Raw genomic sequence first — 25945 nt, 5'->3', positions numbered from 1 at the left:
TTGAAGGCCTCTCAAGATCCCTTCCAGTTCCAGGCTGTGTCTAGACTGGCAAGTTTTTCCGCAAAATCATCTGATTTTGCGGAAAAACTTGCCAGCTGTCTACACTGGCTGTTTGAATTTCCGCAAGAACACTGACGATCTCATGTAAGATTGTCAGTGTTCTTGCGGAAATACTGTGCTGCCCCCGATCGGGCAAAAGCCCTCTTGCGCAAATCATTTGCGCAAGAGGGCCAGTGTAAACAGCACAGTACTGTTTTCCGCAAAAAAGCCCTGATCGCGAAAATGGCCATCGGGGCTTTTTTGCGGAAAACCGCGTCTAGATTGGCCACGGACGCTTTTCTGCAAAAAGTGCTTTTGCGGAAAAGCATCCTGCCAATCTAGACGCTCTTTTCCGAAAATGCTTTTAACGGAAAACTTTTCCTTTAAAAGCATTTTCGGAAAATCATGCCAGTGTAGACGTAGCTCTAGTGTTCTATGATTCTATGAAATATGGTGCCTCTTGCTAAATGAAGGCATGAACAGAAGCAGAGGTTCTTTAGCTATGGATCTTCCATTCAAACCTTGGCCACAGCCTTAGGGTTATGGATGACACCTGCCAGCAACAGCAGTATCACAAGTAGCCCAGGATCCACAGAACAGGTGCTGAGGGCTGCATTTCCTTCTCATTTAAAGGACTGTTGAGCAGGGAACCCATTTCCTTTGCTCTGCATGAATGTCCCATCTCACATGCAGTCCCCAAACGTGCCTAATGGGAGATACAAGTGCAGCTGAATAAATACCTTGGATTTAATCTTGGTACTTAGCCCTGCTATTAGAGTTAGCCGATCCGTGGAACAGCATGGGGCATAGATACCGAGTATCGGACCTTTGCATAAAAGGCTCTGATGTTCGAGTGCCGCTTGCTGTTTCACCTTAAAAAAGTTTCTGGCCCTGGACCTGCATAAAGAATCAGTGTGTTGGTGTCTGTTGCTATGGTGACTGAAGGGGTCTCCCTTCTGTTTGGTATCCAAAGGCCATGTGCTAGCTCTTTTGTGTTCCACAATAAGTGTGACTTTTACTTTAAATGCCAAAGGGCACAATCCACCCAGTTATAAAACACTTGCAATACAGCCAGAGATGGGAGCTGGCAAGCAAATTCTCGGCCTTCGCAACATGACACAGCTGCTGTGCCATCTTTATAGGCCTGGTCTGAGATGGCCGTTCTGAATTCATCCAAAATAGCCCCCCCCTTTCCTGGGTTTGAAATACCTGAGAGCAGGTGCTTTCCACACAGTTAGTCCTTATTTCTATGCACTTGAGGAGTCTCTCTTTGAATGTTGTAATTCAGGGAGCCCACCGGGAACAGGCAAACCTCCTCCAAGCAGGTTGAATATGCAAAACTGCTTTATATAATGTATGATTTGCTCAGCTGCAGGGAGTACAAGCGGGTTAACATGGTTCCCTCCTTGCCTCAGGAATGTATTATATAAAACTGCCTTTTCCACACAGACTGTAGAATGACGGCAGAGGAGATGACTAGTTCTCCCATAGTGCCTTCCTGCCCATCACAGAGACCCATGAATATAGATGTCTCTGTGCCTTTCTGACTCTATTCCCCCGGAGGGGCAGGGTGGTTTTATGGCTACAGCCCTGGACTGGTATGATCTGGATTCAGTCCCAGCTGCGGTGTGGCCTGGAGGAAAGGTGTCCGTTTCCCCTCTGGATTCCAGGGATAATAATCCTTCTTTCCTGCCAGCTTTTGACTTGTCTCTGAAAGCAGCGAAGTGTGGGTCAGGGGTGGTCTCCTAACTCTTCCCAGGAGCTGGCACAAAGAGACGGGGGGAGGTCGCCAGGCTCTCAGGCAGTGCACCCAAGAGCGCGCAAATTGCTTGCGCACGGCGAGCCCTGAGCGCGCACGCGTCTTGCCCTGCGAGGGGGCTGCTCCTACTGGCTGGGAGCGGGCCCTGAGTGGGGCGCATCCCCCCGCTCGGGGGCGCCCCCCGAAGGGAGCCGAGCCCCGAGCCTTGATGCAGCGCGCCCTGAGCGGACACACCGGCCAGCGTTGCGCAGCGCAGCGCTTGCATAAGCAGCCAGCTCCTGGGGGAAGGGACTCTGCTAGCAAGCAGCCGCAGCCCGCCCGGGGAGACGCTGCAGGCGGACGGGGCTGGGGAGGGGGTGCGGTGTCTCCTTTCCCCAGGCAAACTCCAGCCCCCATCCGGGCGGTTATGAAACGCCGCCTGCCAGGTCTGTTTCACAACAGGGGCGGGGCGCAGCCGGGGCCAATGGGCAGGCGCCGGCGCCTCTATCACATGGGGGCTGCTCCACATTTTACGTAAGGGCGTTTTGTGCAGGGAACAAAAGCGGGGGCCGGGCGGGGGCCACACCCCCTTCCCCGGACAAATCGCTCCTCGGGGATGGAGCGGGGGGGACGTGCCTGCTCCCACCTGGCCGCCCCCCTCCCTTCTGCCCGCCCCCTACCCCAGGCAGGGCAGCGGGAGGGATGCGAAAGGCGGGATCCCGCACAGGGCCACCGAGCGGCGGCGGGGTCGCTGTGCCCGCTCCCGCAGCGCATCTGAGCCGGGGCGCAGCTGGGCTCCGCCGGCCAGGAGCGTGCGCTCCCCCGCTCCCCGCCCGAGGGCGCACGGCAGCCGCAGCCGGCGGGCATGGGGCGAGGGGGCGTGCGGGGTGCTCCGGCCGCAGGGGTCCAGCCAGCGCAGAGCGGGGACAGGACGGAGCCGTGCGCTCCCGCTTGAGACCAGCCCCTGGTCGCGCTGGCCCGCGGTAGCGCCCCCCCGGGCCGCGCCATGGACGCGTTCCGCTGCCCCTGCTGCGCCTTGGCGCTGTGGGACCCGGTGACCGTGTCGTGCGGACACTCCTTCTGCCGGCGCTGCCTGGGCGCCGCGCCGCCCGCCCGCTGCCTCGTGTGCCGGGAGCGGCTGCCGCCGCCGGGCCGGGGGCCGCCGCGCTGCGACGTGCTGCTCTGCAGCCTGCTGGACAAGTGCTTGGACCGCGCCACCAAGCTGGCCCGGCTGCGCGGCCAGGCGCAGGAGCTGGTGCGGGACGGAGACTACAGGGCGGCGCTGCAGGCTGCGCACAAGGGGCTCGCCCTGGGTAAGCGCGGGGGGTCACCGCTGGGGACGGAGCGGGGCTGGTCAGTTTCTTGAGCCAGGCGTCAGAACAAAGCGAGCCCCCTCCCCCTTTTGTTCCTGGTTATGTAACTTCTGCTCCTGGCTCGGCTGCCTCTGGGGCTGCCCCCATGCGCTGCTAATCAGGGGACAGGTGTGAGCCCCCCCAAGCTTATGAAGGGGGTCACAAGCCAGCAGCATGTGCCCCAGGGTTGCATACACTAAGGGTTCATTAGTCCCCCCTCCCCCCTTTCATCCTCTGTTCCAAAGCTCCAAGGGCAGGGAGTTGGAATAGCAACAGCCCCCTTCTTTGAATGCTGCCTTGGATCCGGTCTTTTGCAAGCCCTGCAGGAGAGGTGAAAGCAAGGTGGGGGTGTGCCCTGGAGCAAAAGCCAGCAAGGAGCTATTTAAAGAGCTAGCAGGGCCCCGGGCTGTGGTAGGACAGGACCTGTAGGAAACTTACACCCCTGCCCTGTACCCTATTTGAGTTATTCACCTGCCCATAAATTGCTTCCCTGCATATGAGCAGTCCTGGCTCTTTCAGGCCAACTGCTTTGGGACACTGGTCAGTGGAGGGATGCAGTTGCTGTGGCAAGTTCAGCTGTCAGCCACTAATCCAAAGAGTTGTGTGTCTGTAAGTGGCAGGAGAATGTGACCCAGGATTTGCAGGAGGGGCTGAGAGTTTAGGAATAGCTGTGTTGTAGAAGTTGGTGGTTCCGTAGCACACAGTGCCCACATCCAGCAATGTCTCAGGGTATGACTAATTTTCTGCTCTCCAAGGATCAGGGCTGGATCTTGGTATCTTCTTTCAGGGTTGACCTCTAGGGGAAATTTGCCTGCCTGGATTTTCTGAATTTAAGAGGAAAAGTGGATTGTTCCTAGGACCGTGGCAAGACTGAGCACCACTTAACGCGTGGCCAAACGTTAATTCATTAATCACCATAGTACCAGAGCCTGGGAGTGGAACAAACTATATAACTGATTTGCCGATGGGTAGTGAAACCTCATTGTGTAACAAGCAGATCCTTTTATCCAACATCTTCACGTAAGACATGCATTGTTTTTCAACATCCTGATTGCTCGATCAGCGGTCTTGAAGCAAATTGCATGCACGTCGGTTTGTTGTAATTACTGCTTTATTTTACCTCGTGCCAACAGGGGATTTCTGTGAAAGAAACACTGAACAAAGACACAGAGAGTTTCAGATCTTTGCTACACTGGCTGTGTGTTCCAGAGGTCTTTGCTTCTATGTGCCTCATCTCCCCAACTCGTCTTTCTTCTAATTATCATTTGGATTGTTGTAGTGCCAGCCTTCTGGTGCAAGGCGCTGTACAAACACACAGCAAATATTGAGTCCCTGCCCAGAAGAACTTCCCGTCTTGGGGATGGATCCTGCCTGTTTATAAATGATGCTTTAAGGAAAGGGTACCATTTTCAAGGGAAAAGCAGACACACTTGCAGCCCCTGAGAAAGCCAGAGCAGGGACACCACCCCTGCAGCTCCCATTGGTCAATAACAGAACTGTTAGGAGGCGTCCGTGCTTTATCGATCCATCTGTTATCGTGCACTAGTACATTGGCAGGACTGATATATCAGTGAGAGTTGAGGCCCTGTCCTGAACTTATAGTGGTAGTCAGGACTCATGTGCCCTTTACATTTTTCCATCCATGTGCAGAATGAATTTTGTTATTTGCACCAAGGCATGTGTGGATGTGCACCATCAGTAGAAATACATGCTGCCAGCTGTGGGCACTCGGCTAATCAGTATTTGCATCTCACCTGGGTGGCTGCCCAAGCGCACAGCTTACAAGGAACACTGGTCAAGATAAAGAAATATGCTTAGGTAACAACCAGAGACTTAAAAGGAAACAGAGCCGTAACAAAAAGAACATCTTGGAGGTGGGGTGTTGTCCCTTGCTTTCCATGACAGGCTCAGGTTTACCAGTGTGCGTCTCTATGCAGGTGTCAAATCCGATCTGTGGCATCATTTAACCCGTGAATACCGATGGCCGTGGCATTTTGTCTTTACACACATGTGGCTGGGACCAGTGAAGCAGTACAATGTAATCACTTCTTAGCTCTTCCCCTCTGGAGTCACAGCGCAGGCCCCACGTGAAAAACCAGTTCTGATTTCACCTGGCTTCCATTTGTCCTCTTTACCAAACCCACCGCACAGCCTGGTTTGGTGAGTGGTCCTGGCTCAAGGACCAGCACTGGGGGAAAGGGCTGCTGCTATTCTATATCTTGCTGCCGCACCTGGGAGAGCCAGTCAGAAATCAGAGCCCCGTTGGGTGAGGTACCGTGCTGAGAAGTGAAGGAGAGGCAGCTGCTGCTCTAGGGAATTCATTCTCCCGGATTGTGACAAGATACAGCAGGTGGATAAAGAGACCCAGGGGGATGTGGAAAAGGTTACAGTAACAGGTCCGTGTGCGTGAATAAATAGTCTCCTTGGCCATCAGAGTCCCAGCTGTCTGCCAGCTTGGACTGCAGCGCGTTGGCAGAACTGCTCCAGAGCCTAGGTCTGAAACGGCAGAGGATCAGGGGCACCAGCTGTGTTGGGTGTGTGAGAAACTTGCATAGCAAACCAAACCCAGATCTGCTCTGCACACCCTCAGGCTTACGCAGCGCAATACGCGGGAGGATCGGAGCATGTAGGATTGTTTTGTTACAGAGAAGAGAGCGCTAACGTTTCAGCAGCGTCTGAGTGGCTTGGCAAGAATCTCTTATCTGTAGCTAAATGGGTTTAAATACTCAGACAGTGTTTTTTTTCATGTGTTGCTCAATTTTAGCCCAAGGCCTTTTTTCTCCCTTTGGCTACAGAGCAACCCTTGGCAGAGATTTTTGTAGGTTGATGTGGGTGTTTAATGCTCAAATCAAGCAGCAGGATTCCTCCCCCCCCCTCACCCCCCCGGTCATAAAACTATAGAATCATTGAAATGGAGGATTGGAAGGAACCTTGAGTAAGCATCAAGTTCAGCCTCCTGCGCTAAGTCAGGACCAAATAAACTCAGATTCTCCCTCCTCTAACCTATTCTTACACACTTGCTGGAATGGGGTTTCACAGCCTCCCTTAGATGCCTATTCCAAAACTTAACAACAGGCGGAACCTCTCTAGTCCAGAACTCTCCGGTCTGGAAACATCCATTGTCCAGCATGATTTTAGTGAGCCGAATGTTCACTTTTTGTGGGTGTGGCCAAGTTTCCCGCAGTCCACAAAGTTTTACAGCCACCAGTCCTGGCTCTCGATGTTTTGTGCTGTGATTTAGCTCTAATTTACCCTTCAATGTCTTCTAAGAGCCCAGCAAGCGGTGGAAGTGTTGGTAATGCTGCTGGACAATATTGACCTCCCCTGGTCCGGAAAAGTTTATGGTTTGGAACTGGTCAGGTCCTAAGGTTGCTGGACTAGAGAGGTTCAACCAGTACCTTTTATACTTCGCTTTCCTAATACCTAGCCTGAATGTACAGATTAACATGACTTCTTATCCTGCCTTCAGTGGACTTTGAGAGCTAAAATCCAGCCTCTGTCAGGAGGATCTGAAAAGAGTATCGCCTCATGCTGAGTCGGTAACCTGTGTGATATTAGAGGTAGGGGTGTTAGTGAACAAGTAGCCATGTGACATCAGCACCCACGATGGCCGAGCCAGAAGAAAGGCAAACCTTTGAGGTCATCCCAGTAGGTTGGTGGATGAAGCTCAGTCTAAGGGAGGGGTGGGCAATAATTTTTTGCCGGGGGCCACTTTGGGAAATTATTAAAGTGGCCCCCGGCTGCACAGGAAGGGGCGGGGCATCAAGTGGAAGGGGCGGGGCATTGAGCGGAAGGGTCATGGCCATGATATTTCCGGGTTTCCCACCCCCTGACAATAATTGGTTTGGGGGTGAGGGAGTGACTTTGTCCTTACACCACCACGGTCAGTATCAGGCCCATGTAAAATCTCGTTTAATTGGCTAACCGGGAAATCATATTGTTTACTGGTTCACAGAGGTTAATTGATTAAGGGGGGAGCAAGCCGGGGAGGGGGAATGCCGAAGCCTGTCTGGAGCCCCCTTTCCCTCCCCGTGCTAGCTGCTGGGCCAGAACATGCCTCCCCACCCCACTGCTGCAAGCGCTGCTCCAGCCCCACTGGTTAACCTTTGACGGGTGAGGCTTACTGGTTAAACCTCCGCATCCCTAGTACTGACATGGGGGACTTTGGAGATGCCCAACTGCTATGAAAATATCCCTGTGAACTGATTTCCCCTGTAGGCTGCTTTGGGGACTCCTAGTCTGAATGTATATGTATCAGGCATAAAGGGGGGTAGATGCATTGGCACGATTCTGATTTACACCGACTGCGAATCTTGCCATGAAGGGGGGCGCATCCCCTTTTGTGGTTCCTCCCGGCCTCCTTGACTCGGAGATCGCCGACACTTGGGACTGTGAGGCCGTTTCGCATCTCTGGGTCCTCAGCCGAAATGCTGTTTTGTAACGTCTCTTGGTAGCCTCGCTCGGTGACTCACAGCAGACACCCCTGGCCCTCCCATGGCAACAGCACCCCACAGGGACCCTTGTTATTCTTGCTCCAGCCATAGGAGCTGGGTCCCAAAGAGGGAGCTGCTTGCAGACTGTCTAAGCGCAAACCCTTCTGCCATCAAACCAATAGGTCCTGTCCTTGAAGGGTTGCTATAATAGGTCTGGGCAGAGTCCACTCAGCTGAGGTCTTGCAGCAGAGGTTGGGCTGGTGACATCCGGATGAATTGGAACACAGAGAAATGGGAGGCTGGATATTTGGGGGTGGGGGAGGGAAGAGCAGGGGGATCTCTAGGTTCTTGGGAACGGTGAAGAGTCTCTGAAGAGATGCTGGCAAATAGGAATTGACTGTGAGTCAGCCTTGTTACCCCCTGTACCTGTGGTCAAAATGTGGAGTGATCAGCCTTAGCAAGAACAGGGACTAGAAACGGAAGCGCTGACTTCCTGTCTCTAACCCAAGCTGATTTGTAACTGATGGTTCAGCTTGTTGTTCTGTCTCTTTCCCAGAGCCTGTGTCTGTCTCATCTATTCAGCCCCGGGGGTGGGCAACCTGCGGACCGCAGGCCGCCCGTCGGGGTTCTACGTGTGGCCCACGAGACGTGTTTACCGCTGCCCACGGGCAGGGTTGTAAGATTCTGCTGGTGACACACACGTGAAGTTATAGCTCGTGAGGGGAGGTGGGTGCTGATTGACACAACAGTGACTGTGAGAGCCGTGTGCTCCCTCGGCATCCAATCAAAGCGCTGCTATGGTTCAATCGCCCCTTACCCCATGTACGTTCTAGGTACACAAGTGAAGAGCAAAACTACCCTATTCGGGGAGATTGTCTTGGTTCTGACACTCTTGCATACCGCTGAGATGAAGGAGAGACACTTATGCAGCCCACTCACTAAGCTAAGTTTCCTGTTGCTGATTTAGATGATACACTTTTCAGGACAGAGACTGTCTCTTTCTCTGTGTCTCTCCAGCCCCGAGCACAATGGGGCTGATCCTTCATCACTACCATAATAAACATGACTCAGTGTAAGCGTGAGCATTAGTGCAAGCAGGGCTTGACAAATCATGTAATTTACTCGCCCGGAGCGAGTAGATTACAAGCCGGCACAGCCAGCGCCGCGCGATCTGCGCATGTGCAGCGCGGTCTGGCGAGCCCTGAGTGTGAGCATTAGTTTAAACCTGAGGGACCCTTAGTATCTGGTTGTAATTAGAGCTGATCAAAAGTTTTCTGCTGAAAAATGGCTTCCTTTAGGTTGTGTGTCCCGTTTTCATTTTTCACTCATCCATTTTGGGTTTGTTTTCTTTTTTCTTTGTTTTGATGACTTGTTATCAGTTTGGATCAGACCGATTTACCATGTGCCAGACTTCTATCCAAAGCAGAAATACAACAGATTTTGGTCTATTTTTTTAAAAAAGTGCCTATTTCAAATTGAAAAAAAACCCTTTTTAAAAAAAATTCCAAAACATTTAATTAATACACTATGTAGATAAAAGAATTCCTTGAAATTGTGGGAGATCAGAGAAGAAAACTAGACCCATTTTGAAACCTAGCAGAAGGAAATCATCTTGGAAAACGTCAGCGTTTCCATGCATTAAGGTCAGGAATTAGAGAGCCGTTAGCTTTGTTGACCAATTCGAGTTTAAGGCTAGCCTGCCTTTGTATTACCAATTCCTATTATAAAATATTGACACCTGTGTCACATGCCAGACTACGGTTGCCAGGTTTTGAACCAGACAGTCCAGTATTTGAGCTTTCTGTTCAGGAAACAAATTGAGAAAATAGAAATGTTCGATATTTTCTAAATAAGATATAATATAGATTGTGCTGTAATGTCAAGTGTGTCCAGTATTTTTGTTGAAACCATCTGGCAACCCTATGCCAGACTGGATCATGTAGCTAGTTGGATAATATCATGTAGTCACATGTTGTCTGTGGCTATTCTACAGGTTGAACCTCCCTAGTATGGCACCCTCAGGATGTGACTGGTGCTGAACCAGATAATTTGCAAGGCCATGAGAAGCTAATATTGTCTAGCAGCATTACCAGCACTTCCGCTGCTTAGTGGGCTCTTAGAAGACATTTAGGGGTAAATTAGAGCTAAATAACGGCACAGAAAACTGAGAGCCGGGACTGGTGGCTGTAAAAAAAACGTTATGGGACTGTGGGAAACTTGACCACACCCATGAAAAGTGAACATCTGGCTACCCACCATCATGCTGGACTCTGGATGTTGCTGGATCAGACAGTGCCGGATTAGAGAGGTTCATCCTGGACTAGAGAGTATGCCAGCCTGCATATTCATTTTCTTACAGACCCCTCTGTATCCTGGCCTGCAATTAAGTCCTCAACAAAGAGTAATTAGTGCCAATGATGTGAATTTAGGGGTGACAAAATCATGGCGTAAGTTGATCAAAATGCAAGTGCGAACACGTGATAAAACAGTACAAATCTCCTGATCTGGCATACAATGGAGGTATGTCTAGACTGCATCCCTCAGTCGGCAGAGGGATGCAGATTAGGCAGGTCGACATTGCAAATGAGGCAGGGATTTAAATATCCCGTGCCTAATTTGCATAAAAATGGCTGCCACGTTTTTGCGGACTCAGCACTTTGTCGGCAAAAAGCGGCAGTCTAGAGGGGGATCTGTGGAGAAAGAAAGGCTTTTTCGACAGATCCCTTATGCCTCCTGCAAGGAGGTTTACAGGACAAAACAATTGTCACGGCTCTGTTTCATCCTGTTAGCTGTCTTTCCTTTTACACCAGTGGTGGGGAACCTTTTTTGGGTTGGGGGGGTCACTGGCCCATGGAAAATCAGTTGGGGGCCGCACACAAGTGAGAAGCTAAAAACCCCAAACAAACCCTCACTGATCTGGCCCCTGATGGAGAAAGAGAAAGACTCTCCCCACATTTCCCTCAAACCCCAGAGTGAGGGGGTCCCGGCTAGTAGATTTTGTGTGCTCCAGCCTTACAGTGGGGCAGTGAGGGTGAGGGGGGGGTCTGGATTGCCAACACTGGCTCCCTAATGCTGGGCTGGGGGGCCCTGACCCCTCTCCTCTGCACTCTTGATGTGCTCACTTTGCCTTGTCCATCCGCTGCGACGCTGGTGCCAGTGACACTGTTTTACCTCTGACTCTATTTTACCTCTGATGTTACTTCCACTCCCGCTGAGTTTGTCCAGGAGATTTCCAAAGGATTTGCCCCCCCGCTCCCCGTTTGCGCTAGGCCGGAATGTGGTTCGCCGTGTATGGGAGATACTGAGTGTAGACCTTGTGCTAACGGTTCTGAGGGCTTGTGCCTGCAGCGCCGGATGATGTTTCGCTGAGGCTGAGCCGGTCGGAGGTCTACGTGGCCCTGCAGCGGTATCCTGAGGCACTGGAGGACCTGGAGGCGGTGTGCCGGAGCGAGCCGGAGGAGTGTGAGGTGGGTCGGTGCCCGGCTGGTGGGTTCTGGTGCAAGAAGGTGGACTGGGCACCTGCTGTGGGCGCCTTGAAGTGAAACGTGATGTGAAAGGTGACGCTTGAGCTGTGGAACTGCAGCCGTCTGCTCACAGGGACGGAGGGATTCATTCTGGGGGCTGTTAGAACGGTAAATGGGGGTTACAAATACTGCCAGGCTCTCCCTCACCCCCTTCTCCCAGAGGGTTTCATTTGACCCCGGAGTTCTCCCTTGTCTTGGATTGCCACACTTCTATAGCGCTCCTGCACTGGAAAGAGAGAGAGCTGCCCAAAGGAATGTGTGTGTGTGTGGGGGGGGGGGAGGTGGAGGGTTCCCACAAATATGTAAGTACAAAATTTGAACTTGTTCGCAAACCAAAACCATTCCAGGACTGACCAGACTCCACCTAGTAACCTGCTGATGCGCGAGGGTTCGGCTCGGGGGCTCAGAACCACTCAGATTTCAGCAGTGATCGTGTTAGAGGGTCTTCTCCACGAAGCCTCTTCTTTCCCCCGGCTCCAAGGTGCCTGTCTTTTTGCCTTTCTTCCTGAAACTCGTTTGCAGAGCCATGAGTCTGAGGGCCTGGTCAAATAATTGGAACCTTTCCGTTGCTCTCGTGGGCATTGGACCAGGGTTTAACTTGCTCGTCCGGCTCGTCATGGGTGGAGCTGACCTCGTTTCTCTTGCACCTCATTCCGCGTTTGAGAGCAAGGGAGTAGCATTGCCGCCGGGAGGAGATGATGGTGACAAATGTTCATAGGAGCATAGAACACTAGAACTGGAAGGGACATTGTGAGGTCATCGAGTCCAGTCCCCTGCCCTCCTGGCAGGACCAAGCACCTTCTAGATCATCTGTGACAGACGTCTGTCCAACCTGCTCTTAAGTCTCTAGTCGTGGAGATTCCACAGTCTTGGACAACTTGCATGGTGGCTCTTCCTTGTGTCCCTGGGGGATGTCTGGAAAAGTGACAGCTTGCACAGGATGGCAGGAGTTTTAGATGTAGCGAGTGGATGGGAACATTTGCAGAGGATCGATCCTTTGAATGAACATAAGAATGGCCATACTGGGTCAGACCAAAGGTCCATCCAGCCCAGTATGCCGTCTGCCAACAGTGGCCAATGCCAGGTGTCTCAGAGGGAGTGAATCGAACAGTTAATGATCAAGCGATCTCTCTCCTGCCATCCATCTCCACCCTCTGGCAAACAGAGGTTAGGGACACCTTTCCTTACCCATCCTTTCTAACAGCCATTCATGGACTTAACCTCCATGAATTTATCTAGTTCTCCTTTAAACCCTGTTATAGTCCTAGCCTTCACAACCTCCTCAGGCAAGGAGTTCCACAGATTGACTCTGCGCTGTGTGAAGAAGAACTTCCTTTTATTTGTTTTAAACCTGTTTTAAACCCATTCATTTCATTTGATGGTCCCTAGTTCTTATATTATGGGAACAAGTAAATAACTTTTCCTTCTTCACTTTCTCCACACCACTCATGATTTTATAGACCTCTAGTCTATCCCCCCTTAGTCTCCTCTTTTCTAAGCTGAAAAGTCCCAGTCTCTTTAATCTCTCCTCATATGGGACCCGTTCCAAACCCCTAATGCCAACACCTTGCCAGCAGCCCTGGTGCAGCTGGTGACCGAGCGAGGGTCATGGTTCACTGATAATTCTGTACTCACCCGTTCCCTCTTGGCACAGCTCTCGGGTGTGTCTTGCTTGGAAATGCACTGGCCCAATTCAACAGTGACGTGTTAAGTTGCAAATACAGAGCACTCCATTATGCTAAGTGGGCCATGTGTCCTAGCTCATTAAGCCCAGCGCACCTATACAGCTCTCTTGGGTTCAAAGAAAAACCCAAGCTGAAGCCCTCTAGGCGTGTCTGACACTCTGTGAAAGGCACTCTTTGGTCAAGCACAGAAGCACGTTAATAAAGGAACGGCTGCTATAGGAAGAGAGATTAATAAGACTGGGACTTTTCAGCTTAGAAAAGAGGAGACGAAGTGGGGATAGGATAGAGGTCTATAAAATCATGACTGGTGTGGAAAAAGTGAATAAGGAAAAGTTATTTACTTGTTCCCATAATCTAAGAACTAGGTGTCACCGCTGAATAGGTAGCAGGTTTAAAACAAACAAACAGAAGCTTTTCTTCACGTGGCACACCGTCAACCTGTGGAACTCCTTGCTAGAGGAAGTTGTGAAGACCACGATTTTAACAGAGTTCAAAAAAAGACCTAGATGAAGTCATGGAGGACAGGTCCATTAATATTTATTAGCCAGGATGGGCAAGAATGGTGTTCCTGGTCTCTCTGAGAGCCTGGAAACGGGTGACAGGAGAGGGATCACTTGATGTTCCCTGTTCTGTTCACACTCTATGGCAGGGGTGTCCAAACTTTTTTCAAAGAGGGCCAGATTTGATGAAGTGAACATGTGTGAGGGCCGACCATTTTGCCTGACATTCTTTGAACCATTAAAATTAAATGCAAATTAACTATTTTATGCAAAGTTTATTGCAAACGGCATACTTTTCATTTCGTCACATGGATGACAAATCTAAACAGGTGTTAAATCACTCTGCCTTTCATATCTGAAGGCCAGATGAAAAAAAAATCCAGGAAGCTGAAATATATGTCAGGAACATTGTAAAGTACATTACATATTATTGGTAATTAAGGTTGTCTGTCAACTTTTAAGTTCAAAAAATATGAACAGGAACATAACACCAAGTATACATGTTGTGTCCAAATATATTTATAACTGATTTAGACCAACTGACATTAACTGAGATTTTACAATGTATTCATCTCAATACATATGGATTCGTTGGGGGCCATAAAAGATAGATATTGCTAAATTACCTGTGGGGCCGTATTAAACCGGAACACGGGCCGCAATTGGCCCACGGGCCGGACTTTGGACATGCCTGCTCTATGGGCATCTTGCATTGGCCGCTATCAGAAGACAGGACACTGGACTAGATGGACTTTTGGTCTGACCCAATATGGCCATTCTTATGACATTTCATTACTGGAGGAGAGAGAATGGATAGGGTGGGGCTGGGCCCTGAAGGGCCTTGAAAATGGCTTATGTTTGGTGCAACAGAGGAGGGGAGTCCGGAAAGAGAGGGGCGAAGCAGAAAAAGGAACGGGCAAAGAAAACGCTCTTCACAGCAGCCTTCTGAGTAGGTTTGAGCGGGGCCAGGGGGTCTTGGCCAGGGCCAGAGAGAAGTGCAGCAGCCAAGAGACAAGAGGCTAAGAACATCTATGACTGTTGCAGTGTGTGAACGGGCGGCAAAGGTAAAAAATAGGTCAGAGCAATCTGTTGCATAGCAAAAGGAATGGGAAATGGGAGAGACCTGTCTCTGCTTTGAAAAGGACTTCCCAGTTTCTCTGTATGCCAGTGAATGGAATTTGCTTTTGCTCTGTGGCTGCCTTTTGGAGTAAAAGTCCTCTTAGTGCCGTAAGCAGTCTTCCCCATCATACGTTTTCTTCTCTGGGGCGTTTGCTGACAAAGCACGGGGAGATAAAGGGTATGTTAAGACTACGGGTTTTTTTTCCCCCGAAAGGAGATATGCAAATTTGGCGCTAATTTGCATATCTTCTTCCGATTGCTTTTTTGAAAGTGGGTTTTTCGAAGTGAAAGTAGTCTGGATGCATTTTTTGGGGGGGAACCCCCCTTTTTTGAAAAACCCGCTCTTCCTAAAAAAAAAAAAAAAGGAGGTTTATGCAGTTTTCGAAAAAGTGTTTTTTTCCTGAAAGAAAACGGCGTCCAGACTACTTTCACTTCAGAAAAACCCACTTTTGAAAAAGCGATCAGAAGAAGATATGCAAATTAGCACTGAATTTGCATATATCTTAAAAAAACCTGTAGTCTAGACGTACGCTAAGCGTGGGGAGCAGGGGAAATCGATCAAGCTGTGGAACCCTCTGGGAGTATGAGAAAATCCAACTGAAGGGGTCGTGGCGGCCTGTGAGCCTAGGCAGACTAGGCAGTTGCCTAAGGCGCTACTGGCTTGGGCGCCGGATGATGATGTCATAGGGCACCCCGTGATGATGTCACACCCATTGACGGTCGTGCAGGCGGGGCCACCGATCGCGCCTTCCGCCTGGGGCGCCAGCTGCTACAGCTGGCCTTGGGCCACTCCTGGAAGGGGTAATGGTCAGTCAGCAGGGTGCGAAACTGGCTCCTCCAGCCCTGCAGAGCACACGCTAGCACTTGAGCGTATGGAGTAAAAGCTGTGAGCCAGCAGCAGTAGTAGGTTGCTACCTTCCAGAAGACCAGCCACATGAGGCAATACTCATTTTGCCGGGGTCAGACACGGCCTCAGGAGTGGGCCCGCTCTTCTCTCTCCCATTTCTGACTTCTGGGACGGCAGCATTACCGAGTCCCCATGTCGCCACGTGTGGTTTTCGTGGGCGTCATCGTGCAATTCCTGGGGCTTCTCCGAGGACAGCCTAGGAAGCCGTTGGGGGTATGTTTAGGAGGGTCCGAGTTGGTGGGGAGGTTTGTATTCGTGCTGTGTGGTGTGTGGGTACGAGGAGGACTTGGGTTGCCATGTTAGTGCCCCTGCGCGGTTCCCTTGAAAAGAAATCGCCCAGCTGGTGACGAATCCGGCCAGGAAAATGATGTGGCTGTCCCGCTGGCTTTGCTCCCCTGCAGGGCTACTTCCAGAAAGGGAAGGTGCTGCTGGCGATGGGACAGATGTCGGAAGCCCTGCTGCAGTTCCACCACTGCCTTACGCTGAACCCCGCTTTCCATGCCGCTCGGCACGAGATGGAAAAGGTGAACGATCCGGTGGGGCCGTCCTCACAATCGATGGGGCCCTAGCCCCGCCACGGGTCTTGTTCTGCCCCCAGCCCACAGCCCCCTATCCTCTCCCCGCCCCCTCCCCATGGTGTTTGAGTTGGGAGGCCCCAGCAGGGAGGGGGTTAAATGCCTGGATGCTACCGAGGGCTGGGCAGCCCTCTGGGAGTCTGAGCTGGTCCAGCCTCCCGACTCGGGTGGCCTCCGGTCAGGAGGAACCAGCCACAGCAGTAAGAGGGTAACCCCCCCCCCCCAGCATTGGGGCATTTCCAGGACAGTGGGTAAGAGCGGGTCAGCCCCTGGTGCCGGGGCCTTTCAGCCCAAGAGCCAGGCTCTGTTTAAACCTCTCGATTTCCCAGGAAGTTGAAAGCCGGGCGTGGATTTCAGGGCCCTTGAATTAGGCAGCAAAATAAAGCGGTGATCCTGCTGCCCTGCCGTGGTGCTAACCCGGCCAGCGTTGGCGGGGCGGAGGAATCGCCCGGGCCCGAATGCAGCTATTGCAGGCGTCCTCCCGCGGCCGCGGACCGTCACTAGGCAAAAGCCTGGCCGTTTTCCTGCCAAGAAACCTGCGTCCCGAGCCGCCTCTCACAGTCGCTTGCTTGGGGGTGTTTTTGAGGGGTCCCCGAGCCCGCTGCAGAAACCACCCTGACCTTAGGCAGCCTCCACCGGCCACGCGCTCTGTGCCGGTTTATTCCGGGAGATGTTCCCTCCGTCCGAGTCGCTGTGGGTGAGCCGGGCCGGGTGGCACCGCCCCTCTCCATGTTGTGTCCGGTTTATCACCGCCCTCCCCAGCGCTGCCCGTTGCCACCCCCACGTCGGCTCTCTCCTGCTGCCCTGTCTCCCCACCCCACTGCGCTGCCGGGGCAGGAGGGGGCAATGGGTAGAACTGGCCTGTCGCGGCGGCAGGACTCCAGGATTCTGCCCAGAAGCTGGGAAGAAAAGAAATTGGGCTTGAATCTTCATCTCTACCCAACCCTGTCCCGTAGCTCTTGGGCTGGCGGGCCTTTGTAGGAGTGTGGGGCTGGGGGGCAGAGAGGATTGAGAGCGGAGGGGGGGTCAGAAATTGTAGGGAGGGCTGGGTAGGGACGGTTAAAGGAGGCTGTGCCTCCCCAAACAGCCAGGCATGGCCTCCTATCAGGCCCCCCAAACGTTCTATTCCCTATCCAACCCCCTGACTGCGCCCCCCGCTTCTCTTCCCCTCCTTATCCAGCCCCCCCACTTCCCTTCCCCTGACCACTCCACTAGGAGCCTTGCTCCTATCTAATGCCCCCACTGCCTGCCCTCCGGCCACGTCGCCCAGAGTACCAGGGCTAGCAGTGCTACAGCCGTGCCGCCCAGACCGTCGGGGCTGGCGCTGCGGCAACTGTGCCACCCAGCGCTAGGGGAGCCGGGACAGAAGGGAGGGGTTTGGGGGCGAGCCTCGCTGGGTGGGAACTCGGGGACCGGACAGAAGGGTCTGACGGGCTGGATGTGGCTCGTGGGCCATAGTTCGCCCCCCTCTGGCTTACTCTTCCGCCCTCCCACCCCCCGATCTAGAAGCCCCCTTCTGCCTTCCGGTTTGATTTCCCCTGCCCCCGACATGTGACGCGTCTCCTCTGCCCGCAGCTCCTCGTGCAGGAGTCCCCGCTGCCAGGCCCTGTCGTGGAGCGACCGAGCGCCGCCAGCCTGGACGCCAAACACAGCAACTCAGGGAAGGAAGGAGCAGGCCCTCTGCCAAGGCCGCCCCGTGGAGGAGAGTACGGGCAGGTGAGGGGCCTCTCGGGCCTGCTGTGCTGGTGTGTGCAGGAGCAAAGCTCCGGGGAAGGCGTGTGAGGGCGGCAGGAGATCTGTCCTGGGCGCAGGGTGTTGCCCTGGCATTGGGAAGGGGCTGACGGGCGGACGGAGGCAGCTGCTAGCAGAGATGCGGCCCAGCAGAGGAAGGAACGGAGCGGGGGCGGGGGGAACACCGGGAAAGCGGTACCCCCACATCTTGCGAAGGGCTTGGGCAGGCATGAGAAATCACCCCTTTTCCATGTCCCCCCCCAACCGCCCTACCCCCTGGTAAGGGGGAAAAAAAATCCCAAAGGATTTCAGGTGACAGAAGAGGGGACGGCAAATGTGGATCCTGTCAGCAATCTCCCCCCTCCCCCCCTCCGAGCTTTGCTTTTTTTGGGAAAAGTGGAAGAATTTTGCAATGAAAAGCAGGGGAGTGAGGAAAAATTTGGGCCAGCCCAAGTAATGAGCGCTCCTCTCCTACTGGTACTTTGCACTGCCTGGGAGACCCCAGTGGCCGAGGAGGGACAAGGAGACGGGGGAGTGAATCAAACACGCTCAAGGAGGGGGCAGAGCTCAGAGAGAAGAGGCCTGGTTTGAGCACAGCACGGACCGTCCTCTGCACGCACGATAGGTGCCCGGGTGGGATAAGAGGGGCCAGCATTTTTGTCCTCCTCTGAGGCGTCCGTCCGTCCTCCTCAGAGCTCCTCTGCCCAGCCGGAGTCTACCCATACGTGGAGGAGCTTTCTCCCTTACGCCTCGGTAGCGCAGACGCGTCTGTGTGGCGTGTAAGGGAGGCAGGGATGTGAGGTTTGGCTGCAGAGCTGTCCCTACTGATTGGCAAAACATGCGGTGGCGTAGGGCACCGTGAAATTTGGGGCACCAAATTACCTCGCGGGCTGGAGGATGGGAGGGGGGGGGAGGCAGTCGCGCAGCAGGGAGGCTAGAGAGAAGCGGCACGTTCCCCTTAAAAGCGCCGCTTCTCTCCAGCCGGCTTCACGGCCTGCTGCTGCTGCTTCGCCATCCTCTGGCCCACGCTTCCCTCCCGGCCCTGCTCCAGGTTGTCAACTCTGCAGGAAATGGCGTCCGGTCCGGCAGAGTTGGCAACCCTTTTCCCCCTCAGCGTCAGCCCCGCCGTGCGCAGCGGCCACCCCCCGGAGGGTGGGGGTGCCAGCACGGGGCACCGGTAGAGACGGCCCTGGTTGACTTCTTGGTTTTTTTGCGATCTAGGATCTGCAGGGAGAGACGGAAGATGGGAAGGGGGAAGCTTTGTCTGAACTGAGCCAGCAGGAGCCTCGTGTTCCCCCACAGCCTGCCTGGTGGCCAAGAAGAGGGAAAAACTCAGGGACCTCGGCAGAGGGGAGATCATCCGGTAGGTCGCCCCGTCCTCCATTACAGGGCAAGTTTGCAGCTTTTCCCCAAGCATCGGGCCCAGGGGGATCAGGGCTTCGTATTTATGAAGCACGGAACCATCTCAGTGGTTGTCGAAACCCAACGCTTCTCCCGGGACAGTCTGACCATGCACGGTCAGCCTCCGCCCTGGGCCTCCATGCTGCAGGCCCGTCTTAGACGCCTCAGCATATGAAGCACAGAGGAGAAGGCTGGACAATGTCCACCCCCCCATCCGGGTCTCCTGGGCTGGTATTTGGATTCAGGTTGGAGGTGTATGTGGAAGGCCAGCATCCTGAGGTAGTGAGGTGACTCCCCTCCCTTCCCTCATCCCAGGGCCGGCCTGAGGTGTGTGCAGTCGGTTCCCCCACACCGGGCCTTGCGCTTCATTACTGGCCCCGCTCTATTCCCCCGTACTGGGGATTTAGACCACTTATTTTATTACCTATTCAAGCCATGACGATTAAAAGTTCGGATTATAGGACGGATACCTCCGCCCGAGCACTTGTGCAAGGGCAGTGGGCAAATGAGGTCGAAATACGGACGTCCGTTTTAAGCCAAGCGTCAGACCCACGCCCGTCTACGCGGCAGCGCGCCGGTAAATACAGAGAGAGGCTCCTGTGTCGTGCACAGCGGGCTACTGGCTCCGTGGGCCGTTTTGAGGGTGTTAATGTGGTGGAAGGTGCTTTTAGGTAAAGTTTTATAGCGGGGGCGGGGAACCTTTTCAGGGCCTGGGGCCACTGACCCAGAGAAAAAGCAGTCGGGGGCTGCACAGAGGGAGAAGCAAAAAAACCCCCAACAAAACCCCAAACCCTTCCTGAGGTGGCCCCAAGTGAGAAGCAGAAAGACCCTCCCCATGTTCCCCTCGCACACCACAGCCTGGGGGGGCCTGGGCTAGTAGATTTTGTGTGCTCCAGCCCCGCAGTGGGGGAGGAGAGGCCGGGGTGACAGCACGTGCTTGATGCTGCAGGGGCAGCCTGAACCTCAGGGGACGGATCCAGGCAAGCCGGGGGCCGTATCTGGCTCCCGGGCCTGTGGTTCCCCACCCTGTACGTGTGTATATACAGACCCTGCTCCCGCTCCAGGGGTTCAAACGAGGCCCCGCCAATGTTCACGCTGGGCCTGCCTCATCCCTGCTCCCGGGCGTTGTCTGCCCATGCAGCGGGATTGGAACCAGAGAGATGCCCGGCCCAGTGCTTCCCTCCCCCAAGCCCTTGCAAAGACACTTCAGCGGCTGGGCATCAGCTCTGCCCTTCCCCTCCTGAATTCCCCTCCTATCTGGAATCAATTCCAGGGCACATGCTGGTGCTCCCCACCCCCGGCCGTTAGCTGGGTGATTTCCCCATGCACGCCCTTGCTTAAAAAGGCAGCGGCTGCATCCTTCCCTAGACAGGCTGAAAAGACAAGTGCAGCTCCTTGACTCTCAACGGGCCGGAGCCAGAACCCCAGAGGAGTCCGGGGACGTATCCCCAGTGTCTGCCCGGAGCTTTGCATCAGGCCCTCCGGTCCTGAGTGAGAAACCCCTCACGTCCCATCCCCACCGGGAGAAAACGTTTTTCCTAAGTTGGGACTTGGCCTCAGCCTTCGGCAGGTCGGCGGCCGAGATACACGCAGGCACGTCGGCCAGGGGCTTTCAGACTGCGGGTTGCAACCCAGTACTGGGCTGTGGGATGTCGGGCGCTGGTTCTCGTGGCTGCAGGGGGAGCAGGTGAGCAGTGGGGGGGCTAAGGCAGCTCCCTGCCTGGCCTGGCACCGCAGACTGTGCTGTGTCCCAGAAGCGGCCGGCAGCAGGCCCGGCTCCTAGGTGGGTGGGGGGAGCGCACAGAGCTCCATGCACTGCCCCACCCCGAGCACTAGCTCCACCCTCCCATTGGCTGGGAACCTGCTGCTGGCTACTTCTGGGGGCAGCCTGGTCTGCGGTGCCAGGACAGGCAGGAAGTTGCCTTAGCGCCCCCCCCCACTGCACCACTAACAAGGGGCCACTCAAGGTAAGCCCCTCCCGCCCCAGTCTTGACCCCCCCCCCAAAGCCGGAGCCCCCTCCTACAGCCCAAAGCTCCTCCTCAGCCCACCCCGGAACCCACACTCCAGTCAAATCACGTTGGGTCGTGGTATCAACAATTTTCTTCAACTAGGTCATAAGAAAAAAAAGTGTGAAACCCCCTGCTGTAGATTATGTTGCCGAGCACCTCAGCTTTTAATCTTCAAAGCATCGCACGGGTAGCTACCGCTGACGCCTCCCACCCCCTGCGCGGCGGAGAATGAGTTTCATTCTCCAACGGGGCAGACTGACCCGGAGGGATGGAGTGACTCACTCAGGCCGTGCAGTGACGCAGTGGCAGAACAGAACTTACTGCTTCTGATCTTCCACTTGCTTCACTGGATTTGAGATCCAGGCCGTGCTGCCGGCTAAAACGTCCCATCTGAAATGCACCCAGCCAAAAGCCAGGGGCGGGTTGCTGCAGGAGGGCAGGTGAGGTGATCATAGAGGGCCCTTCTGTCTCTAACTCTATGCAAACTCCAAAGCATTTCTCAGAGGGCGTCACACATTCTCTCACATGCTCCTTCTGCTCCTAGGCATGGGGGAGGAAACATCACCAGACACAGCGGCAGCAAAATTTAGCCATCGCCACCAGCCGGAGCTTAAGGACCTTCTGAGTGTCTCTGACCTGGAGTGTTCCCTCTGCATACGGTGAGTTCTTTTGTGTCACCAGAGGGCTTTTGCAGGAACGCATGAAAACCAAGTGGGGCCCGGCTTTGCTGGCCCGGAGCTTCTGCTCTCATCTTGCTGCTAAATTTTGCATGCCAAAGCACAATTGAAGCTAACTGCAGTGGACAAGGCTACCTAGACCTCAGAAAGGCATTTGCCACGGTTGCACACAACCTTCTTATCAATAAACAAACCTATATGGGGCTACTATAAGATGGGTGCATAACTGGCTGGATAACCGTTCTAAAAGAGTAGTTATTAACAGTTCACAGTCATGCTGGGAGGGCATAACAAGTGGGGTTCTGCAGGGGTCTGTTTTGGGAGCGGTTCTGTTCAATGTCCTCATCAAGGATTTAGATAATGGCATAGAGATATGCTTATTAGGTTTGTAGATGATACCAAGTGGGGAGGGGTTGCAAGTGCTGTGGAGTTTAGGGTCATAATTCCAAATGATCTGGACAAACTGGAGAAATGGTCTGAGGTCAATAGGATGAAGTTTAATAAGGACAAATGCAAAGGGCTCCACTTAGGAAGGAACAATCCATTTCACACACACAGAATGGGAAGCGACTATCTAGGAAGGATACTGCAGAAAGGGATCTAGGGGTCATAGTGGATCACAAGCTAACTATGAGTCAACAGTGTGATGCTGTTGCAAAGAAAGCAAACATGATTCTAGGCTGTATTAACAGGAGTGTTGTGAGCAAGACATGAGAAATTATTCTTCCGCTCTTCTCTGCACTGATTAGGCCTCACTTGGGGTATTGTGTCCAGTTCTGGGCACTGCATTTCAAGAAAGATGTGGAGAAATTGGAAAAGGTCCAGAGAAGAGCAACAAAAATGATGACTGGCCTAGAGAACATGTCCTGTGAGGGAAGGCTGAAAGAATTGGGCTGGGCTTGTTTAGTTTAGAAAAGAGAAGACTGAGAGGGGACAGGATAGCAGCTTTCACGTATCTCAAAGGGTCTTACAAAGAGAAGGGAGAAAAATTGTTCTCCTTGGCCTCTGAGGATAGGACAAGAAGCATTGGGGTTTAAATTGCATCAAGGGAGGTTTAAGTTAGACATCAGGAAAAACTTCCTGCCTGTCAGGATGGTTAAAAGCTGGAATCAATTGCCTAGGGAGGTTGTGAAATCTCCATCACTGGAGCTATGTAAGTGCAGGTTAGATAAACATCTATTGGGGATGATCTAGACGGTGCTTGGTCCTGCCGCGAGGGCAGAGGACTAGACTTAATGACCTCTCGAGGTCCCTTCCAGTTCTAGGGGTCTATGCTTCTATATGAGGGTCACACGAAAGCGTGCTCAGACATGGATCCCCGTGTGTGGTTGGTCCCTTTGATGATGATAAACAGCATCTGTGACCTCCATGTCAGCATTCCTGGTGCACGCTGCGTAACGAAAACACGAGGCTCCGGGCTCTGGACTGAGGGGGGCCTTTTATCTGGGGACCATTGGGCGCCTCTGTTGGAGAGACCCTGTAAGACTGAACTAGTGGAGTGTGTGTGGGGGGCGGGGGGAGTCTAAGCAGAGGTGCTTTGGCAGAGCTGTGTGTGCAAAGGGGCGGAAGCCGGTGCAGAATTCAGCGCACACTCAGACTGGCTTGTTGGATAACACAGCAGGGGACGGGCTGGGGCTCTGTGAGTGAGCTGATAGCAAAAGGAAGTGAGACTTGCCAAAGGGTGTGTTCGAGCCCCGCCCTCCTCCCCGCTCCAGAAAGGGGGGGGGGATTACTGGCTCATGCGTCTGCAACTAGGAGAGAAAGATCTCACATTGCAGCCTGGCCCTGAGGCTGCTCCTAACCCTTTCCCCACTCCTAGTAGTTACTTGACACGTGGGAAATGCCCCCCTCCCCACCCCATGTAAGCGAGGTGGGGAGGGCTGAGGTAAACTTGGGGTGGATTTGGCCCAGTGCACCTGAAAATCCCTAGTTGTTGAATCTTGTTGGAGGAGGGGAGGAAGGGGTGTGCAAGTGTCCAGAAGCCCAAGCTGTCATGGAGAGAGAAGCCAGGGGAAAAGTGTTAGCCCATTGGTTGGTGTTTCCCCTAGGTGGCATCTCCTGGCCCATTAGCATCTTCTCCGAGCAGGGGGCACTGGTAGGGGTGTTCTCTGCTCTGTCCCATTTTGGTCCCTAGTCTTTTGCTGAACCATGACCCCCCTCCCGGCACCCCTGGGCTGGTCCCAGGTACTCTGTTACTCCCCTTGTCTGGGTGGTCCCACCTCTCTTCCGGGGGAGGGCTGTGGGTGTTGGTTTTGTGGCTGAGACTGTCTGGTGGGTTCCCTGCTGTGGAAGGTCACAGAGGCCAGTTGGTGCTCTGCGGGGCGAGGGAGCTCCAGCCGGGACGTGGAAGGAAGCTCACGCCTGGAGCAGAGTGCTGGGGGGCTGACTGCCTAGGTTTTAGTGGTTTAACGCCTTCCGTGGGAGCGCGGGCCGGGCGATTGATACTTCTGATTAAGCAGTGAGCTGGCATGCGAGACGGAGAACTAAGCGGCGTGTTCCCTCCCAGGAGCGGGAGATCCAGCACCCTGCCCTGCCTACAGGAGGGAGCGTAGCGGGGTCGGCCCTCACGTCATGTGAGTGGCCCCCCTTTGGCCCAGTGTGGGGGCCTACGCTGCCCTCAGTCTTCAGCCTTATCGGCTGCTCAGCCCTGCGGCCGACTCACGCGGCCGTCTGTGAACTCACTGCCCCTTCTGGGCAACACCTCTAACCGAGGCCCATCCAGCTGCCCTCGGTAGAGTGTCTCGCTGAGTTGTGTCTCAGCCTGTTCCCCCCCTCCGCTGGAGAGGGGATGAGCGTCCCCTCCTGAAGGCAACTTCCTCAGCCAGCCGCAGGCGTCTCGCCTTGGCTACGCCTACACTGCGGAGCTGTTCTGCTATTCCGCATCTTATGAGCAAGCCCGTTATATCGAATTATAACGGGCTCGCTCTTCCGACATCCCCGTAAGCCTCATTGCACGAGGGTTAAGGGACGTTGTGGAATGGCGCCTTATTTCGAAATTTGCTGCTGTGTAGACAGTGCCAAGTTTCAAAATAAGCTATTATGAAATGACCTGGAAATAAGCTGTGTAAATTGCGTAGACACACCTCTTGAGCTCTGCCCCGGCACTGACTGCTGCTGAGCTTTGCAGCTCCTTTTCTAGGCCACCCTGGCCCCTGATTGGCCAGTTCCTCCAGAGCCTCTCTAGCCACATGGAGGACTTATCTATGACTCTTTCTGGGCTCAGGGCCTTGTCCATCCTGTCACAGGGAGAAACGGTATGTGTGAGGCAGCCATACTCATGTGCTTCCCCCTCAGGGCTGTGTTCAGCAGAGATTGCCAGCTGCGCTGTGCGTTTGCAGCGTGGGCAATGTGCCCCTGAGCCATGTCACTGCGACCACCCGTGGACTTCAGATCAGCCTCTGAACCTAAGGGGTTAAAGTGCTAATCCCTCTGGATGAGCCAGGTCTGGTCTGTTGCTGGAGGGCTGGATGTTTTTTAAAGCTGAGCTCCCGCGATTAAGAATAAGAATGCGACTGGCCCAGTAGGGCAGCTGTCCGATGAGACGAAATGGTCTGTTTGAGCCAAGGTGCTGCCCGGAGTTGGGGTCTCCTGGCAAACTGAGGGACAAGTGCCGGCAGGTTCTGGAATAACCCGAGGGGCCGGCTGCTCCTGGTGAAGAGGAGATGGGAGCTGCTATGAAAGCGGATATTCGGGGGTGTGATTGAAGCTCTGGAGCAAAGTCACTCAGTGGGATGGGGTCAGGTGTCTCCCAGGCTGGTCGTACTCAGCTACAGGGTTTTCTAGAATTAGTCGCCCGCTGGGAGGCCTGGTGGATAGGGGAGTGAGCTCTGGATGCAGGCGAGATGCTGGACAGAGGGTGGATTCTACCGGTCTTTGGTAATTCTTTGGCTCCATTTGTCAAAGCCTCCATCTGCTTCACCATCTTAAAGGTCTGTGTCTTCCCAGCACATCTGGCAGGCTGTTGGACCCATTTTACAGATGGGCAGCTGAGACAGACTCACTGTGACTGTGCATCCCTCGCTCATCCCCTTCCTTTGCGGGCCATGGAGAGAACAGGATTGTCTGAACATGCTCCTAACGCTGGGAGCTGTGTGGTGTGATGATGCCTGTAGTCTAATGTCATGCTTCAGGGCTTTGCCCAGTGACTGGGAGGGGTCAGGAAGGAATCCCCACACCCTCAACACTTGGAATCTTTTTTTCCCCCTACCTTCCTCGGAAGCATGAGAGATCAGTCCCAGCTGGAGACAGGATACT

General features: G+C 53.9%; 1 protein-coding gene across 1 annotated transcript in view; it reads left to right on the top strand.

Annotated features, from left to right (window-relative positions):
• Positions 1 to 2352: 2352 nt before the first annotated feature.
• The window catches only part of LOC102458106 (LON peptidase N-terminal domain and RING finger protein 1-like), a 38058-nt gene continuing 14465 nt past the window's right edge, over positions 2353 to 25945 (top strand). The window contains exons 1-6 of the mRNA XM_006138309.4: positions 2353 to 3090; positions 10911 to 11029; positions 15699 to 15821; positions 17448 to 17588; positions 18825 to 18966; positions 21559 to 21673. Of these exons, the coding sequence (XP_006138371.2) occupies positions 2784 to 3090; positions 10911 to 11029; positions 15699 to 15821; positions 17448 to 17588; positions 18825 to 18966; positions 21559 to 21673 (947 nt within the window). The 5' untranslated portion in view covers positions 2353 to 2783. The remainder of the gene's footprint in view (positions 3091 to 10910; positions 11030 to 15698; positions 15822 to 17447; positions 17589 to 18824; positions 18967 to 21558; positions 21674 to 25945) is intronic.

This window comes from Pelodiscus sinensis, chromosome 17 (assembly GCF_049634645.1).
Source record: "Pelodiscus sinensis isolate JC-2024 chromosome 17, ASM4963464v1, whole genome shotgun sequence".
Classification (NCBI taxonomy): domain Eukaryota; kingdom Metazoa; phylum Chordata; order Testudines; family Trionychidae; genus Pelodiscus; species Pelodiscus sinensis.
The sequence above is the reverse complement of the archived record's forward strand: the minus strand, read 5'-3'. Positions and strand labels throughout refer to the sequence as shown.